We start from the raw sequence: 18,647 nt of genomic DNA, 5'->3' as shown, positions 1-18,647 counted from the left end.
GTCCTTGCCCTCCATGAAAAACACCCAAGAATAGCGAGAAAAATCATCCACGATCACAAGAACGTACCACTTCCCTCCCTCTGACCGAACCCGAGCCGGACCAACAGTGTCCATATGGAGTAGCTCACCGGGTCTCGTGGTCATGACCTGAGTCACTGGAGGATGGGAAGCAGCCACCATCTTTCCATGGCGATAGGGATGGCATACCAGATCCTTCTCAAACTTAAGTTTGGGCAATCCTCGGATCATGTCAAGAGAACTCAACCTCACTAGGAGATCGAAGCTCAAGTGACCAAGTCTCCTATGCCACTTCCACAAATCAGAAGAAGATCCAGCAACCAAACAGCGAGAAGAACCAAAAGACTGAGAGAAATCAGCTCTGAAAACTTGGCCAAAAGGAATGATCTGACAAACTAGATGTCCCTGAGAATCGAGCACACGAGAAAGTCCAGTCTTAAAGCGCACCTCAAACCCATCTTGAAGGAGTTGCGAAACAGAGAGCAAATTGAAATGCAGGCTTGAAACCAAAGCAACGTCCTTCGAGATAAAAGACTCATTGACCCGAATGGTCCCACGAGACAGCACCTTACCTTTGCTATTATCCCCAAATGTGATGTACTCCTTGTATTGCATGGGGTCGAGACTGGAGAACCATTTGGAACTTCCGGTCATGTGGCGCGAACAGCCGAAATCAACAAGCCACGTGTTCTCCAGGCCTCCGCTCTGCATCAATAGAAAGACAGGGGGTGAGCAAATGGCACAACACTGGGGTTAGTGAAATGAGGAGAATACCAGTGTTGAGTCATTTGCCCTGGAAAAGTGTTAGGAAAAACACCATACATGCCATGTCCCATTGGAGAGAAGCGATCATCACGTGGGGGAAAATGTGGTCCGCTAGGAGTGTGGGACTGAAAGCCACCATCGTGAGGTCTAGAGTCATATAGATCATGACTTGGGCCACGCCGGGCACGACCACCACGTGGTCTCGCCACCTGAGGCCTAGCACCTTGAGGCATTGCACCTCTAGGCCTAACACTGTGCCTCTGAACAGGCGGTACATGTACGCCATGGGGAGGATGGTACATGTTCCGGTTGTTTAACTCGTACTCGCGCCGCTCATCTCTCTTCCTCCTAAAGCAAAACTTAGCCAAATGACCATCTCTATGGCAATAGTCACAGTGGTACCTCACCTCTCTCTTGGATGGTGGTTGACTCACTCTCTTGTGGATGTGGTTCACTCTCTAAGGCTTTTTGGCTTTAGGAAGGGGTGCACTAGAGATGTTGGGTAGAGTATCGAGTGAGTTCCGAAAGTGGTTCGGTTTGGGAACCCAAACTTGCTTGGATGGTGGAGCTTTTGGTGGTTCTTCAAACACACCATCTTTGATCATAGGCTTGGTAGACTCTGGTGGAGGGATCTTGATCAATTTGGGAGTATTGGTGGGTTTCTCACTTGGGTTCAAACCACTATGTTCACCAACCTTGCCATAGACATGCTCACCCTTCCCACCTATAGCAAAGCCTACTCACGATGAGTCAGTTCCCCACCTGAACTGGCTCACCATCATGCCCAACTGAGGCTCACTGCACGACACCCAGCTCAAGATGGACCGAAGTTGTGTGTTTTCTTCCTCGGTTCCCATCTTGTCATGCCTGCAGGACTCAAGCTCCAACACCAAAGCTTCACATCGAACACATGTAGTGGTGGTGCTATCTGAGTTGGCCTTCTCAAACTCAGCAAGTTTGGCAACCTTCTCTGCCAACTCAGATTGCAAGCCTGAGCAGGACTTGCATGCACCGAGCAACCCAGAACGAGACTTCAGCTCATCACATTCATCAAGCAAAACAGCATACTTGGATTGCAAGTCAGAGAGGTTAGACATGTGTATAGCGCACTCATCGCACTCCTCCTCCTCTGACACCACTACACCACTCTTGGCAAGCTCCAACTCCTTCAAAGCAACCTCTAGCTGGTCCTTAAACTCTTTTCTCTCGCGGGCAGCACGCTTAAGCAACTTATCTTGACTCATCAATGTATCATTCATAGTATCAAGCTCAAGCATAAGTGAGTCAAGTGTGGGCGGTACCTCATTTTCATCGTCGTCGACGTCGACGTCCTTTTTGAGCTTTGCTCCACCGTCAACCACCATAGTGCAAAACTCACCACGGTTTGCACCGGCAACAAAGCAGAGATCGTTGAGCTTGTCCTCGCGCTTCTTCTCGGACTCATCGTCGGTCGAGGGAGAAGAAGAGTGATCATCGTCGGAGTCGTCGTCGAGGTCGCTGAGGGAGGCGAGGAAGGCACGTTCTTGAGCTTTGGCCTTCCTGCGGTACGCCTTCTTGATCGCCTCCTTGTCGAAGCCGCCCTTGGCCTTGTGCTTGCCGGAGGTGTAGTCGCGCTTATCCTTGCGCTTGCCGGAGTCGTACTTGTTGGTGAAGGGCTTCTTCTTGGGGCAGTGCGCGACAAAGTGGTCCGGATCTCCACATCCATAGCATCCCTCCTTCGGGCCACCACTGCGTCGGTGGTTCAAACGGTTGTTGTGAAACCGAGAGAACCGACTTATGACGAGTGCCAACTCATCATCCCCAAGAGACTCCAGCTGCTCCTCTGTGACTGACATCAAGCACGACAAAGAGAAAGAAGCTTGTGAAGGGTTAGTCAATGAACTTGAACCACTACCTGAGACCAAAGCCATGGTTGGTGCAGAAGGATTCTTGAGCTTGGCTTAGGTTTGGTAGTCGATCTCTGTGGACTTGAGCTTGCTGAAAAGCTCGTCGACGGTGAGGGTGTCGTAGTTGGCCGACTCGATGATCGCTGACACCTTCACATCCCATACCTTTCGATCAAGGGCATAGAGAAGCTTGAGCGCCCTCTTATGATCGCTATAAGGTAGGTTGGCCTTGTTCGCTTTCATTTTGTTGACGATAGTCTGAAAGCGGGAAAACATGGCATCGATGGACTCGCCATCAAGATGAGAGAAATTCTCGTACTCATGCTTGTGCGTCTCGTAGAGTCTGGTCTTGACCTGTGCGGTCCCCTCGTGATAGCTCTGAAGCCTCACCCAGATCTCTCGAGCTATAGTACAATCAGAGACACGCTCGAACTCAGAAAGCGAAAGACTCGAGAAAAGCACACTGCGAGCTTTGCTATTTGCGTTGTGCCGATCCTTGTGATCCTGGGTGGTACGGGCCGCAATAGGGAGCACAACATAAGTAGCATCCTCGCAAATTTCCCAGACGAGCCAATCAATCCCCTAGAGATGCGCAGACATGCGGATCTTTCAATAAGGATAGTTGGACCCATCAAAGTGCGGTGGTTTGCCGGAACCACGCTCCATGTCGCCTTCGTGGATCACGGACCGATTAAGGTGGAATGATCCTTAACCGGCTCTGATACCAATTGAAGGACCGAAAATGGTGACCAGAGGGGGGGTGAATGGGAGCCTCAAATTTCTTTCGAAATCTTTGACCACTGTCCCAACATCAATCCCCAAAAAACATACACGAAAGACTTGATGACCACGACCCTAGAGAAGGGTGGATGCTCCCTCAGAACACAGCGGGTCACCACAGAGCAAACGGAACACAGATCGAAGCCCAAACGAGCAAACTCCCAAAAGAAAACAGCATTGCTCCTGCAAATATCGGACACGTCCGGTATTTTCGGACACGTCCGGTATGATCTCGGACACGTCCGGTATTTTCAGCAGCAAGCTGACCAAAAGAGAAAAATCCAAAACCCCGTCAAATGGTGTCCAAAAATCATGAAATTTTAACCATAGCTCTTTAGACACCAAGGGAAGGTCTCCACCAAATTTCAGCTCAGAACTCCAAAGTGAGAAATATCGGACACGTCCTAGATCATATCGGACGCGTCCGGTATGAACGAGCAGTTTCTCGGGAAAAATCAAATCAAGCCATAACTTGATCAAATCAACTCCAAATGACTTGAAACTTTGCACAAGGGTTCACAAGCGAGTAGAAAGGCAACCTCTAAAGGATCATGGCCCGAAACAAACTCTAACTCCATGAATCGAAGGAATTGAAGAATCCCTCAAAAAATAGGTCAAGAACTTAAATTGCTCGGATCTACGATCTCGTGAGGAATTAGTGGATTTCCTTCGGTGGAAAGCTTCTACTCATGTCATTGATCGATCCAAGGCAACAAGAACGAACCAAAACCATCCCAAAACGAAGAAACGAGAGGGGAAACAAGAAGGGACAAAAGGAGCTCATGAAGAACACCAAAATCACATCAAGAACACAACTAAATCATGAATCCCGGAGGGCATACGGTGGTTACGGCCACCGATTCCTTGAAAACCAAGTCACAATTTGAGTTGTGGACCTCTCTCATACATGGAAGCAAACTAGAGGAAGAAACCCTAAAGGAGAAAATGAAAACTGGAGGAGGTGAGGGAGATGGGGGCTCCCTCATCCTATTTAACAGGGCTATTACACATTTCCAGTTTTGCCCCTAGATACAAATGAGTTGAACCGCTAAGCCCAAGGGCGTTGTTGTCCAACCCGGTGTAATCTTGATCCGACGGCCACCGCGCCTTCTCATCGGTAGCTTCGCCTCGACGCGAACTCCCTGATGCCGCCACGTGCCGTCCGTCCCTCCTCGGAACCTCCGCCCGGGTTTTGAGGCCCAAACCTGTAAACCGTCCATCCGATGGTTTTGAGGTCCAAACCATCAAACCGTCCACGAGTAGCGTACTCCATACGCGTCCCTCGCCATCCGACACGTGTCACCGCCGTCCTCGACCGGCCGGCCCACCAAGTCCTCCTGAGCCTCGCTCGACTCACGCGTCCACCATCTTGACCCGATCAACACCGTCACTCCATGTCTTCTTGCACTTGTCGATGTCCCAAGTGTCAGCCACCGTGGCTAGTCACCCGGCCTCTGGGTCCCTCGGTCCAAGCCTCACGTCCGTCCTTCACCGCTCCCGGTCTATCGGCACGGCACGTCCTCCTTGACCTTCACCTCGCCGTCGACCACCGCATCCGAGCTCCACACCTGCACAACACAAGCCAAAAGACATGTCGCACACATAGCTTTCGCCATGGTAGGGTTAGTCACCACTCAACCTACTTCGTGGATCACATTGACAGTCACTCATCACAAAACGAACACACAAGAGTACTTGTCAACCTTGTGTTCGCAAGCATCCACTAAGGGTCCGTTTGGTTTGGCTTTCTAGGTGCTGTGGCTTCCAAAAAAAAGCCAGAAGCCAAACCAAAGGGGGTACCCATACTCCTTGGCTTCCAGAGAAAGCTGCTTTTGTGCAGTTCATTTTTCATAGTAGGGGAGGAGGTGCTTTCTTGAGCTTTGGCTTTCACAAGTTGGAAGAAATTACCCACTGCCACGGCTTTCACTCCGACGGCGGCGCCCCTCCTCCTCCGATGGCGGCGCCCCTCCTCCTCCTCCGGCGGCGGCGCCCATCCTCCTCCGGCCTGGGGCCTCAGGCTACTAGGGACCAAGGGGAAGGTAGGAGGAGCAAGGGGAGGGCGCGGGCATCCTATTCTGGTGGTTGGGGAAGGGAGAGGGGAAGGGTGAGGTGCGGCCGCTGGGGTCAGTGGCGCTGCCTGCCTCAGTGCGGTGTGCTGCTCCGGTGAGAGGAGGAAGGAGGGGTCAAGGGTGGAGATGGGGTGGAGGTGCATGAGGGCAAGGAGCTCGGCCTCGCGGTTGCGGCGCTCGACCTCGCGCTCCATGGAGGAGAGCACCTCCTTGCTCTAGCCCGCGACCCAGTGCGCCTGGAGGAGGAAGATCTGTGCGTCTCGAGGAAGAAGAAGATAATTACGAGTGGGGTCCGCGTGTCAGTGAGAGAGGAAGAGAGTTCAGTGGGGTGGACTGTGAATGACATATGGGTCCGCTCGTAAGTGTTTTCAAAAAGCCACAGTTGTTTCACCAAATGGCTTTCAGCTTTCTCACAGCCCACAACTCACAGCAGTTTTTTCCACAGCTCACAACTACTTTTGCGAAAGCCACAGCTCAACCAAACACACCCTAAAACATCCTAGCACATTCAACTATCTTGCCATGCAAAGTGTCCACATCAGCATCCACTAACACATCCAACTAACACATGTCATTATGTCTTTATTCAAGCTGTTGACATTAGCAAACCACATCATTTACTAACATATATTTAGTTGTCTACATCATAATGCTAAAAATCATCCACTAACATGTATTATGATATTTATTCAATCATATTAGTAAATATAAGTAGTATAATTTTACCAGCGATTTCCACAGCAACGCGCGGGGCATTCTTCTAGTTAATAATAAAGAAGCAGCAAATTTCAACAACCAAAATACAATAAAAACAATCCAACTACAAAATACCCAAAAGATGAAGGTGGAAGCAAGACAACCATCACAAAAAGCACAAGCAAAGAACCACTCTATAGCAAAACAAGCATGGAGGACATGTGGGTTCCACGTAGGTCGTAAATATGCCTCTAGAAAGAAAAACAACATCCACTAATGCTGACAGCGCCAAGCCAGAAACCTGGTCAATGGTAACATTGGAGAAAAGGACCACACCACAATACCTACAACAAGGACATGGCATCAAAGACGTTAGTGTTGCCGAGCCTCTGCATGAAACCAAAAGTCCCCCCTCCCCCACAACCTGTTAATTTTTCCATCAAAGTATACTACTTCCAAAAGAATGCTAAATTCCAAAAGTTGCACCAGACCACTGTAGGCACCAGTTGCCAAGCAAATATTTTTGGTCCGCACTATCTCAACAGTATTTTTCAGCGAACGAACAATGTTTTTCTCTCACAACATTTCAACATAAGCATCAGCACAAGCCAAATTTCAGCGAAACAAACAAGTTTGTATTTACATATAGAGTTAATGAGCATCCTTACTTGAGGTATGTGAGTGTCATATTCTTCAGTAGAGAAGGATGTGCCATCACAAGACTCTGCCACTCCTCAAAATCAATCTTCCCATCTTTCTTTGTATCTACTTCTTCAAACGTCTGCCCAAGTGGTTTAATTTATGCACTAGTAATTAGTAGCTTAAAAAGGTTTCACATAATCATACGGACACCAGCTTTTTTTTTGGCTTGTAGCATTTGTGCATTACAGAGATTTAATACCTTGTCAATGATGATTTCAATGACCTCATTTGAAAGGTTTAGATTTGATTCGGCAAGTGTTACCTCCATCATTTGCTTCAGCTGTAACGAAACAAAGGCCTATGAGATTTGACCATTATTTGTTGCATAATATAGTGATAGTTATGTAATTGGGCAATATTGTATTCACCTCCTGTCGTTCGATGAAGCCTTGATTTTTTATATCATAAAGTCTGAAAGCAACTTCAGAAAGGAAACTTTTGTAAGCACTTCTTATTTGAATATCTTAGGTACGTGTATATGGTAAAAGAAGCTAAACTAGTCTCAGTACAGAAAAAATATGGAAAACCCTCAACATGCAAAGTTGAGTAGGTTTATCAGTCTTCACAAGAGCACAATAGGGAGGTTGCCTAGTAATGCCAAATTCAATTAATATAAGATAAGAATTCGATGAGGTAATGGCATTATATTGTAGCATGGATATTGCAGTTGCTCAACTTATACAGATAATAAAGAGGCGGGTCAATCTAGAAAAGATAGGTTGTGGATGAAGACAGCTAGAAAATAATTGACTTACAGTTAATCTTATCATCAACAGGAGTGTCAGGATGGAAGACCGAAAGAGCCTGAGCAAATTCCTCAAATTCGAGTCCCTTGGTTTCGTTGGTGTCAAACAAATCAAACACCTGAAAACACATGTGCAAAGTTATCGACAATATAACAAATCAGTGGGCATGCATTTTTGGTTAATTCATTTATCCAAACAATATAGACAAATTAATGCAATTGCTCGGTTCTCTACCTCTAAACATGGTGTATTAGCTAGGGGAGTAAATAAATCAATTTTTCTTTGAAATGAATGGGGTTAAATAAATAAATTGACCCGGTGACAATTGATACCAGCAATGTTATCTCCAATGTTGGTATCTCTAAACTAGCATACCAAGTGCCTATCCTCTTCTTAATAAAAAGAAGTAATTAATATTGATCCACTCCATTATTTGAGGACATGAAAAAAAAAACAGGTTGAGATATATAAAAGCTCCCCAGCATGGCGTGAGCATAACACGTACGTACCCGGTCAACAAAAATTGTGCATCGTTTGTTGTCACCGAAGACTTTACGGTTGAACTCTTCCTGCAAAAAACGGATGGAGATAACATGAACATGCATGACGCCGCATGCATGCCCTGAAAACGGATGGGAAAACACGAAATGCACGCAGAGCAGAGCAGCTGCAGGCATGCATACAACTGAGAGTGTTGTGGCGAATCTAGAGCAAATTAGAGTGTGGTGCACTTATCTTGTGGGCGCATAGACTTGTGTTATAGGTGGTGCATATATGGTTAAATTTTAGAAAAAAAAAAATCATTGTTTTCACAAATTTTAGGTGATGCATTTGCACCCATTGGCCTCTAGCTAGCTTCGCCCCTGAGAGTGAGAGGTACGAATACGATGATGGAATATTGAAATAGATCTGTACGTGCATATATAGCTGACCTTGCTGATCATGTCATCCTCGACGGCGGCGCGGTCAATCCGCTTGAACAGCACGTAGAGGGCTTCGATCTCGTTGACGCTAACTACACCACGCAACGCACGTATATATTACAGTACATAAAGTTGTAGTACTCAGCCACTCAGGACTCAGGAAGGAAGAGAGCAGTTGCATGCAGATGGCAGCGAGAAAAGGTATAGGAGAGCAGAATGGTTTGGTTGGACAGGAGCTCGGGATCGCGGGGGCCGTCCGTGGTGGCAGAGGCAGAGGCAGACCTGCTGCTGCAGCACACCACCTTGGCCAGCCACGACCAGAACCCCGCCATCTACCTAGCTCCGGCGTCGGTGCGATGCCGATCGATCGACCTAAAGGCGGCGCGGCGGGCGTAAAGTAACTCGGGTTCACGTACGTGGGATCGGAGTTGTAAATCGTAACCGAACTGTAAAAGGGCAGACCCGGTGCGTGGTGGCTCCCATGAGTAAGGTCTGGGGAAGAGAAAAATCGAGCCGCCTTCCTTCCGCAAAATTTGTGAAGAGACTGCTTAAAACCTGTGCGACCTGCACCCGGCCTGCCCTTCGAATCGTAACCGAACTGTGACGCAGGAAAATATACATACATATAGCGCCGCGGGTGTGGCAGGATTCTACTATGTCGAATGCGCAGAGTATCATGAAATGAAATCGACATGGAACGCACGACGAGGATCTCAATCCTGGATGCCGCCGCAGACTTCAGGTATCATCAATCAAGCTGGAGTGCCACTCTGCTTTGTACCGACTCTTCTTCAAATCCAAGCGAGGCTTGTATTGCTCCTATCGTCCAGCTTTGTCCTTTCGGTACACGAAGACAGGAACCCAAAAACTCTGGCGAGCTTCACACTTGCTTCCCATCCGCACCAATGGAGTCTTATTTTCTCCAACGGCAATCGAAAGGAAAGATCTCTCCAGTGAGCTTGTCTGTCGACAGGCAGGTCAACCCATCACGAGGTATACTTCTTCATTTCCAGTTGAACTTAACCCATCATGGGAGGAAGAATTCAAGCCTTTTGGCGAAGAAATGTGGAGACAGCAATCAAATCTAGAAGAGGCACTACATGAAAAACAACATTGGGTCTTCTGCTCCATCGTCTGCAGCATAGATTCCTCGTGTATTGACCTGCAAGTCATCAAAGATGCAGAACTTTGTTTTCTGTTATAATATCTCCATGATGTGCATTTCCAATGGTGTTCTGATAAACCAGATGGCTACGACATCAACATAGGCCCCAGGGCACAGAACACAGCACAGCAGCAAGTATGCTTGTCTGTGTTTCTTATTGCTAATGATGCCAAATCTGGCCAGTCGCCAATTTACACAATTTTAGCAATACCAAAACACAAGAAAATAAGTGCAAGTTTGACCACCGTTCGTTGCAGAAACTACATTGGTCAGTTGAATTACTTTTAGCAAGCCCTGCTTTCGTCATAAGCTTGTGATGTCACAAAACCATAAATGTGTGACAACTCTAGCAAAGAACATGAATCTTCCAAATAGCAGGCATAGAGATATTATCGGTTAAACGCCTCTACAATATATAATAGGATAACAAAATCGAGAGGAATACAACCCAGAGTATGATTCCTTTATTTCAAAATTATGGAAGTAACAGAATTAACAGCCTCTATTAATTCAAAACTACTATTTAATAAATACCTCTGATAAACAGTGTGTATATAATTTAACCATGACCTAAAACATCTGCTACAGTGGCACCTTTTTCAATTAAACACAATATAGATATCACAGAACTGGACAGCTGTCCCCCCCCCCCCCCCCCCCCCAAAAAAAAAAAAATCTTCCCAAAAAATCTCTTTATTGCAAACTACATTTATTATAACCAATATGATGGCTTTGGAAGCCCACAAATACCGCTTTTCTTGCCCCCCCCCCCCCCCCCCCCCCCCCCTCTCTCTCTCTCTCAACACTCTGAACAGCATGTCACTGTATGAAGCTTAGGAAAAAGGTTTGATACAACACACCCCTTGCTTTCAAATTATTAGGCCTGTGAGTATGTTACTTCCTATCAATAACCAGGCACACTAACTTGCCATCATCATTAATGCACGTACCTTTAACCAGAAGTCCAGAACACCCAAAAGAGACAGGTTAAGGCTCTCATATTAGACAGGCAAGATCCAGCAATTATTTTCACCTAAACATATCGCTAATTAGCTACCCTTCGTCATAACCAGCTAGCCATTTCGGAATATATAAGATCCACATCTAAGGCCCACTTAAGAAACTTAACGAAAGAAAGGGTGTACATTGAAATACAAAAGAAAATCATTAGCATAGCCATCACTCTGGTTGTAGCATGATCTAGATAAAACAAACTTATAGTTGACATTAGGTTGCTTCTATTTTTGCACGGGAGAACTAAGTTAAACAATTTGCTTCATTGCCCAGCTATCTTCAAGTTTTTGGCTAAAAGTTCTATGACACATGCTCCCTATCTTATATTAGGTATGACATAAGCTGGATGGTGCAACGTACATGAGATGATTTTGTAGAGTTAGCAAAAAAGCAATAAGAGAATTGACGTACATCATTTTATTGTCTACTAGTTATGTATAAGGAGAGTCACCAGCAATTGCTCCACAGAATTGTGCTCACCTCGATGATTGCAGAGTGTAAATGTCAGAAATGATACATATAAAGTTACTGCTCTAACAGCCATCATGCCATCTTGGGCCTCTATAACATGACAAAAGACACTAATCTAGTTTTCCCAGAGCCACCACAGCTATAACATCTATACAATACGGCTAGTGAATATACAAGTAATATTACACAGCTGCAACCCACATTTGACAAAAAAGGGCGTACCCAGTGCAGAGAGCTCCTGCTCTGTGCGTCTGGGGAAGGGTGTCAGTGGCAAGCCTTACCCTCGCCTGTGCAATGTGAGGAGACCACGACTCAAACCCGGGACCTTCCGGTCACAGGCGGTAAGACTCTACCGCTTGCACCAGGCCCGCCCTTCGCAACCCACATTTGACAGCTGGAGCAAAATGCATGTCAACTACAAAAAAATCAAGATTACATCAAATGCATATTATAAGATTGATGACAAATAAGCAGCTTCTAGAGTTTTACCTTTCCAAATTCCAATAGTACAACTCACAAGAACTCTGGCAAATTGGTAATACTGCATAATCCACTAATGTCAAGCGTATACAAAAAAATTCCTTGATCCAGGAATGCTTACATCGAGATTTGTGGCAGCAAAGTTTGACAATCTGGGTCAGAAGAGAAGTGTTTTGATATCAATATTTCTCTACCAGAATAAAATTCCTATTTCTAAACAAAATATTTCTCTGAAAAATTATTTGGAAACGACTTCATTTCTTAGTAAAATAAAAAAAAAATACAAGTAAATTACTAAAATGAATCCAGCTTCACAATATTTAGAATGGGTACTTTGTTGAATCTATTTATTGATATATTATAGGTTACTAAATTAACCATACATGCAACTCATAGGTATGCCAGATAAGCTAATATGGCGATATAATTACGTCTCAACAACTTGTTTCATTCATCTTGCATGGTAAAAGAAAAAGGAAAAGGAAGGTACATTCTGACTTAGATTAAGAGGCTGCAACAAACCTGATGCTGCATCTGGACCCAAATTCAGTAATGTCTATAAAATTCTAAAGAACAAATTCAAATCCACATTAACACTTTCAGCATCCCTATATGGTTAAAATTACAAAAAAAAATTGCCAGATATAACAAGAGTCTCACTCCCAGCTACACAATAGAACCAAATATACACAATTTCCACATTCATACCGATCCATATTCAAGCAGAACCACTGCCCACTGGAGTACTGGAGCCAGTTAGGACTTAGGAGTTGGAATATACAAACGTGCGCTAACATATGGTTGGAGAAAGTCAACAAATTAGTGACAGAACAAGGTTGATGACAAAGTCAACACAATTAATGTAGAGAAAGTTGCAGCACTGAGATGAGTACAGAACTATATGGAGTATGAAGAGTACACAAGGGGCAACTAGTAGACATTAGTGCCAGTGCATCCTATGACAAACAATGTAATATATGATCAATAAAATAAAATAAACTGTAATAATAATCGATCAATATCTTATTTACATTGTGTGGTTCATATTTAATGCTAATTCTGTCATAGGCTCATAGCTATTACAGTAATGCATGAAGATACAAATGTGTCCAGACTTGCACAAAAAAGAAACATATCCTATTAATCATGGCCCATTCACAGTATTCAAACATACAGAAATGACCTCAGATCATCTCTGCCTTGAGCCAGGCCAATTGACAAATCTGTCTCAAATCTCCAACAGAAGGTTACACTCAAACGTGAAGATCAGTCAGAGAGAGAGAGAGAGTAGTCCAACCATCAGCCAAAACTTGGCAAATCAGTAACAAAAATTTACATCCCTGAGCTGAAGGTTGCAATCATGATAGTTGCTGATAAATTAGTTGCTTTCATTATTGATGTTTGCATCAAAAGTACCACATGCAGCAAGTTCATTGCAAAGGAATGTGGAAGTTGATAACAGCATGGTGCAAATCCATGGCTGCAAGTTCTTCTAAAGTTAACATTAGCTGCACTTGATGCAACTATAAAACTAAAAGCAATGGCTAACTCTTCAACTAACAACACAACAAATGAAAACATTCCATGTATGAGTTTGACTGAACACGATCATTAAAGTGATAATGTACATCACTGTAGCATCAAGAAAAACTATGATACCTTAGCATTGAGGGATGCAAACTTCCACACACATTAGTTCACTATTATTTTGAGTGTGCTGTTGCAAGTATAGTCCATAAAACTGGAATACAGTAGCTCACTCCAATGTAGCATAGTGATGAAACAAGAATGATAGAAAGAAAGAACCATCAAGCAACAAAAAGTAGTCAAGAATACTTGAGACAAATTTACTTTGTTATTTTAAGATCTGGTGCATTTTGTACGGCGTTCATGAAAAGGCACACTGAAAATAATATATTGTGAGCTCCTAAACTATATGAATCAACTAAGCTGAACAGTTGTAAGAAGCCTTGTAAGTTTACTGAGGGTTTCTCGAGCAGAAACAGTGTCAGGATGGTGCTCGCCACAGATAGAAGTGCGGATAAATATAGCCTTTCTTATCAGGTCATCTCCAATGTCATATTGTCCACCCCGGAGCATCAGCTTGGCCCTTGTTTCCAGTACAGAAGCTTTCAGAAGAGCCAGCTCCTGCCAAAGATAAGTGTACTGGGCTTCTGAATGAGCTTGCCTAAAGCAGGAGAATGACGTTTCTCTCCATTTTCCAGCATGAGCAAGCATGGACTCAGCTGCTCTCTCTAATGCATCAGTGCACAGGCGAAGCAGCTCTAGTGCTGCGTTACAGTGGGAGTATGTTATAAATGTGTGTATTGCAAGTGGCATGACAATCTGTTTCACAAAGAACATTAGTTCAGATGGTCTCAGTTCTACCAACAGAGGATCAGAACCAAATCCAAAAACCATGAAGCAGGAAGCCCACAGGTGCTCGGAGGAATGTTTGATTGAGCCTTGGAGGTACACTGATTGGACCACGGCCTGAGCCGTTCTTGTGCCTCCTCGCTTTCGAGCATATAGCCTGATCAGATCATGGAACTGTACATGTTCAGGCTTTGCACTGCATCTGGCAATTCCAAACCTTATTAACATTGCAGCTGCTTCAGCTTCAGATCTCTTCATCCTAGAAGTTGCAAGGCCACAAGTAAGTGTTCGCCACCACTTCCTCCACCTTGGACCCCTCCGGTGCTTCTTTGGGACTTTGTGTGCAGCCCGAACCAACATGTGAATTGGAACTGCAGAGGGTGCAAACCAACCACATACTTGAACCATCCGAGTTGCCAGACTCCTAGGACCATCTGCATGGTCAAATATTGATAAGCACACATCCAGCAGCCGGACAAGGATTTCATGATTTTTCAAGCTGAGAACTTCTCTGTCATTCCATGAAGAATTCCTGATGAGCGGTGTACGATTCAATGTGTCAAGTAGCCTAGTTGGAGTGATTGGAAGCTCTGAGAGTATAGCTCCAACAATACTTAGGCCAAGAGGTAGTCTTCCAAGCTTTTCCTCAATGATTTTGAGTGCATCAGTTTCCACCAGTGGATAGTCCTTGACACCTCCCTTCATTAAAGTCATTGCCTCAGCACCAGATAGATAAGAAAGCTTCATTGGTTCCAAGTTCATCACTCGTGGAAGACGTGTTGTTATGATGAAGTGAGTCTCCCCACCAAAGTGTGGCAAAAGGTCCATTATGACTCTCTTATCCCACCAGTCCTTCTCGCTCTCCAAATTATCAATTATGACTAAGAATGGTATGTCACGCATCAATTCTTGACGAATTTTGGCAATGGCTTCCTCTTCTTGCTCTTCAAAGCATCGATCACTTCCCTTTTCATGCAAGTGAGTATCTACACTTAAGTCGACTTCCAGAAAAGTTCGCAGAGCCAAATAGTTCTGTCGAATATATCGGCTTTCCCCTCTGACCCACAGAACCATCTTGTATCTCTGGAAGAATCTATATGCATACTCCAAAACCAAGTCTGTCTTGCCAATTCCAGGCTCCCCTGATATGCAAGCAATACCCTTACCATAAAGTATCTTCCTAGATCTTTTTTTCCTTCCACACCTTACGCCATTCTTCACTCTCAGTGGATTCCCATGCCGCAATGGACTACCCAATCTCTGCATCTCAATATCTTTCTCAGTCTCCTTCCAAAAAACTGGCTCCTTACCTTTGCTGTCATCGGTATTTACGTGCTCATGATTGTTAGCAGACCGCCTAACTGCAAGGCCTTTTCTTCTCTGCTTTGTCTTGAGCTCAAAATATTCTCTTTCTCCATCTCCCGTGACATCACCAAACAAAATGAGTTCCAATTCCGAGAGCTCTTTTTTCCTGCCGACAAAATCATCGTTACGAGGGAAAGGGAATTCCTCCTTCTCCATCCTCCCTTTCCACCTGTTCACCCTATCAACCACGCTTCGCCTGTCTAATTTTGTGGCCAAAAGAATGATTGTTTGCAGCATGCAATCTCTCCAGTTGCCATCATTCGCTTCTAATTGCACATCTACCACCCGAGAAAGAGCATCAACTGCTTCCATCCACTCATGTTCCATCCCACCATACAACATCCACAGCTCACCGCCATGTTTCTCCCACAATTCTCCTCGCTTCTCGATGATATCCCTGGCAAGGCAATCAGCTGCATCCAATTCGAAAAATATAGGGATAAGATTTTTCTTGCCAAAGAAGTTCCTGAGCTCCTCGATGGTATAAGGGTTGCCAAATGACTTCTTCGTGAGGATAACAACTCCATAGGTGGAAGCATTCATCATCCTCTCGACAGCATCGTGGCTGCGAGAATTTCGGCATCTAGACCTGTCAGAAACAAAGCAGCTGATTCCATGGATCTCTAGTTCTGCACGGAGCCAGTTTGTGAACCTCAGCAGTGAAGCCTTGCGGCCATGAAATCCAATGTACACATCGTAACTGCGAATCCTACTGACAGAGGCAGCTGATGTTGTCGGTTGGGATGATGATGATTTACGATATATTCCCCCTAGCCTCATGTGCTTTTCCTTTGGAGCAGAACGACCACCATTGCTGGTCGCTGATGAACTACCTTGGCATGGGCCATTGAAAGTAGAAACAAAGCTGGGAATGTTGTAGACAATCGCTGGAGTGCCAAAGTTGCTTGAAGTGCAGAGGCTAATAGGAGGAGACACATCTGACGGCAAGACCCCGACGGTAGCTGATGGTAACTGCTCCTGTGGTGTGAAGGAATCACCAGAGAGTATATCACTTATTTTCAGCGCAATGCCATTGGAGGAGCACTTGTTCTCAGGATCAGTGTGCTCTGGGACACGGGCAGACAGTGACCGTGGCGTGAAGAAAGGGGACTGATTTGCTGAAACAAATGCCGATGAAGAGGACGAGAGGTTCCTTGATGCTGCCGAGACCAGCGCCTCGGCATCGGAGGTTTCATGTTGAAGCTTCATAAAACCATTTTCAGCTCTGCCCACCCCCTCAGAGTGGTTTGGAGTTCAACTCATCCCTGTGGCAATGGTTATCTGCAGAAGTTGAACACATGATTCCCCTCAGTGACCTGAACGTAATAGTAAAATGATACACATCGAAGGCAGCCTTCTGAGAGAAAAATGCTGTTGATGAACATGATGTGTAGGCGGTACAAGTACAATACAACAGAGACGCAAAGCATTTGAGTGATCTCTGCGGTGAAGAAACAGACAAACAAGTACGAGCAGCAAAAAGGACATTATTTTTCAGGCCAAAAGACAAGGCACTAGTACCTCATGACTACTGACCCAAACAGGAGTAAGTGAGATTCAACAGGCTGTATGCTTAGCGGCATATTAAATCGGCGATCCAGAAAAAGCAGGCAATCATGGGTGAATCAGCAGTAATAGCCCACCGAGTACTCGGAGACAAAAAAAAACAGTCCAACAAATAGAGGAGGGGGAGGGGGGAGTGCAAAAAGGCTGCTGCTATGTTTGCTATGAGCTGTGCGCTCCACTGCGTCGGCAATGAATATGTGATGCGATGTCATTAATTAAAAAAATGTGTGATGCGAGAGAGCATGATAACAGCGGCATCATTCGGTGTTACGGACCGATAACACCGGGACAGGAGTAGGTGATTGAGCCATGATGGTGCCGACTGCCGAGGGTACACAACCAGCACCGAATAGGAAGGACGAACCTGGGGCAGGAGCGGCGGGGGGGCTTGGTGCGCGGCCGCGCCGCGCGGAGGGGTGAAGGCCGGCGATGGCAGAAGTTGCGCCGTCGACCTCACCGAAGAAGAGAAGGAAGCACCTTAGCAAATGGCCGTGGCGATGGGTTCGGATCAGCAGGGGAGACAACAAACAAAACAAGCAAGCCGAGGCGAGGAGGGGGAGAGGAGATTTGGATCTGGGTGGGAAGCGTACCAGCCGAAACCGAGGAGGACGAATGAACAGCGACACGAAGCCCGCCCACCTTCGCGCGGATCTCGGCTGGACGGACGGAGGCAGGCGAGGGGGCCGCCGCCGCTTTTGTGGCTGGCGGGGCGAGGATCCAGCGGATGGAGGGAGGGGGGGAGAGCGCGGGGAAGGCGGAACAAAAGGTGAGAGAGACGACGAGAACGCGAGGGAGTGAACTGACTGAAGCGAAAAAGCGGGTGTGGTGGGGGCATTAGGGAGATGATGCCCCGCAATTACAGTGATTTTAGCGAGGGCGGCGGGGGTAGATTAGCGTGGTCCGTGCCGTGCCGTGGCGAGCCAGTGCCAGCGTGCCCACTGCCGCGTTCGCTGCTGCTTCTCGCCTGGGTTCCCATGTGTCGTGTCGTGTCGTGTCGTGTCGTGTGTGAGCGATTGATTAATCGAAGCGGCTGGCCTGCTGCTGCCAGGTGCCACCGTGCCAGCTACCAACCCAGACGGCTGCCGAGCCGGGAGCGGCAGGCCGGCTGCGGATGGAGTGGCAGTAGCGGCGCAGGCCCTAGTACGTCGTGTCAAATGTGAATCAAGTCGCCCGTCTGACAGCATGTTTGGTTGGCTGGTTCGTATCGTTGTTGGTTCATGAAAAAGTACTGTTGGCTGGTTTGTATGAGAAAAAAATACTGTTCCGACTAAAAATTTACGATCGTTTACGACAAGCCATAGCCAAACAAACAGGCTGCGAGAGAGTAGGATCGCCCAGCGAGCACGAATCCCACCCAACAAAATCTAAGGTCCAAAAAGACCATGATCCTCCGTCTCTGTGAAAGAAACTAACGTTTCCTTTTTTTCTTTAACTTTTTTTTCCTTTGTACTTCATCATTCAACAATCCCCTCAATGATCCCATGAGCTCAAAGCCAGTTAAGCGACGACAATCGTTAAAAGTAACAAGAATCTCCACGCTCAATTAGTGCCACGAGATGCAAATCGATAATGCAAATGGACTAGAGCATCTCTAATTTCACCAAAATGTGAGCCAAAGTTATGCA

At 46.0% G+C, this 18,647-nt stretch overlaps 2 protein-coding genes across 6 annotated transcripts; both read right to left on the bottom strand.

Moving 5' to 3' along the window:
- Positions 1 to 6,380: 6,380 nt before the first annotated feature.
- LOC136465593 (calcineurin B-like protein 6) lies at positions 6,381 to 8,766 on the bottom strand. The gene is made up of 8 exons (XM_066464266.1): positions 8,712 to 8,766; positions 8,595 to 8,677; positions 8,172 to 8,231; positions 7,672 to 7,780; positions 7,285 to 7,337; positions 7,116 to 7,196; positions 6,883 to 6,995; positions 6,381 to 6,558 (listed from the first exon to the last, which is right to left on the bottom strand). The coding sequence occupies exons 1-8, from the start codon at positions 8,764 to 8,766 to the stop codon at positions 6,381 to 6,383; spliced, it is 732 nt and encodes a 243-aa protein (XP_066320363.1).
- A 931-nt stretch (positions 8,767 to 9,697) lies between these two features.
- LOC136467046 (uncharacterized) lies at positions 9,698 to 17,841 on the bottom strand. 5 transcript variants are annotated; one of them, XM_066465597.1, is made up of 5 exons: positions 17,613 to 17,841; positions 17,387 to 17,499; positions 11,725 to 16,737; positions 11,517 to 11,650; positions 9,698 to 9,747 (listed from the first exon to the last, which is right to left on the bottom strand). In XM_066465597.1, exon 3 carries the CDS (start codon positions 16,663 to 16,665, stop codon positions 13,657 to 13,659), a length of 3,009 nt encoding a protein of 1,002 aa, XP_066321694.1. In that variant the 5' UTR covers positions 16,666 to 16,737; positions 17,387 to 17,499; positions 17,613 to 17,841; the 3' UTR covers positions 9,698 to 9,747; positions 11,517 to 11,650; positions 11,725 to 13,656. The 5 variants fall into 5 exon arrangements, with proteins under 5 accessions (XP_066321694.1, XP_066321696.1, XP_066321693.1 ...); XM_066465598.1 differs by lacking the exon at positions 9,698 to 9,747 and having other exon boundaries at positions 11,210 to 11,650; positions 11,725 to 11,867; positions 12,424 to 16,737; XM_066465599.1 differs by lacking the exon at positions 9,698 to 9,747 and having other exon boundaries at positions 11,209 to 11,650; positions 17,383 to 17,499.
- Between the last annotated feature and the right edge of the window lie 806 nt (positions 17,842 to 18,647).

Source organism: Miscanthus floridulus, chromosome 7 (genome assembly GCF_019320115.1).
Source record: "Miscanthus floridulus cultivar M001 chromosome 7, ASM1932011v1, whole genome shotgun sequence".
Taxonomy (NCBI): Eukaryota; Viridiplantae; Streptophyta; class Magnoliopsida; order Poales; family Poaceae; genus Miscanthus; species Miscanthus floridulus.
This window is presented reverse-complemented; position numbering and strand designations above follow the sequence as displayed.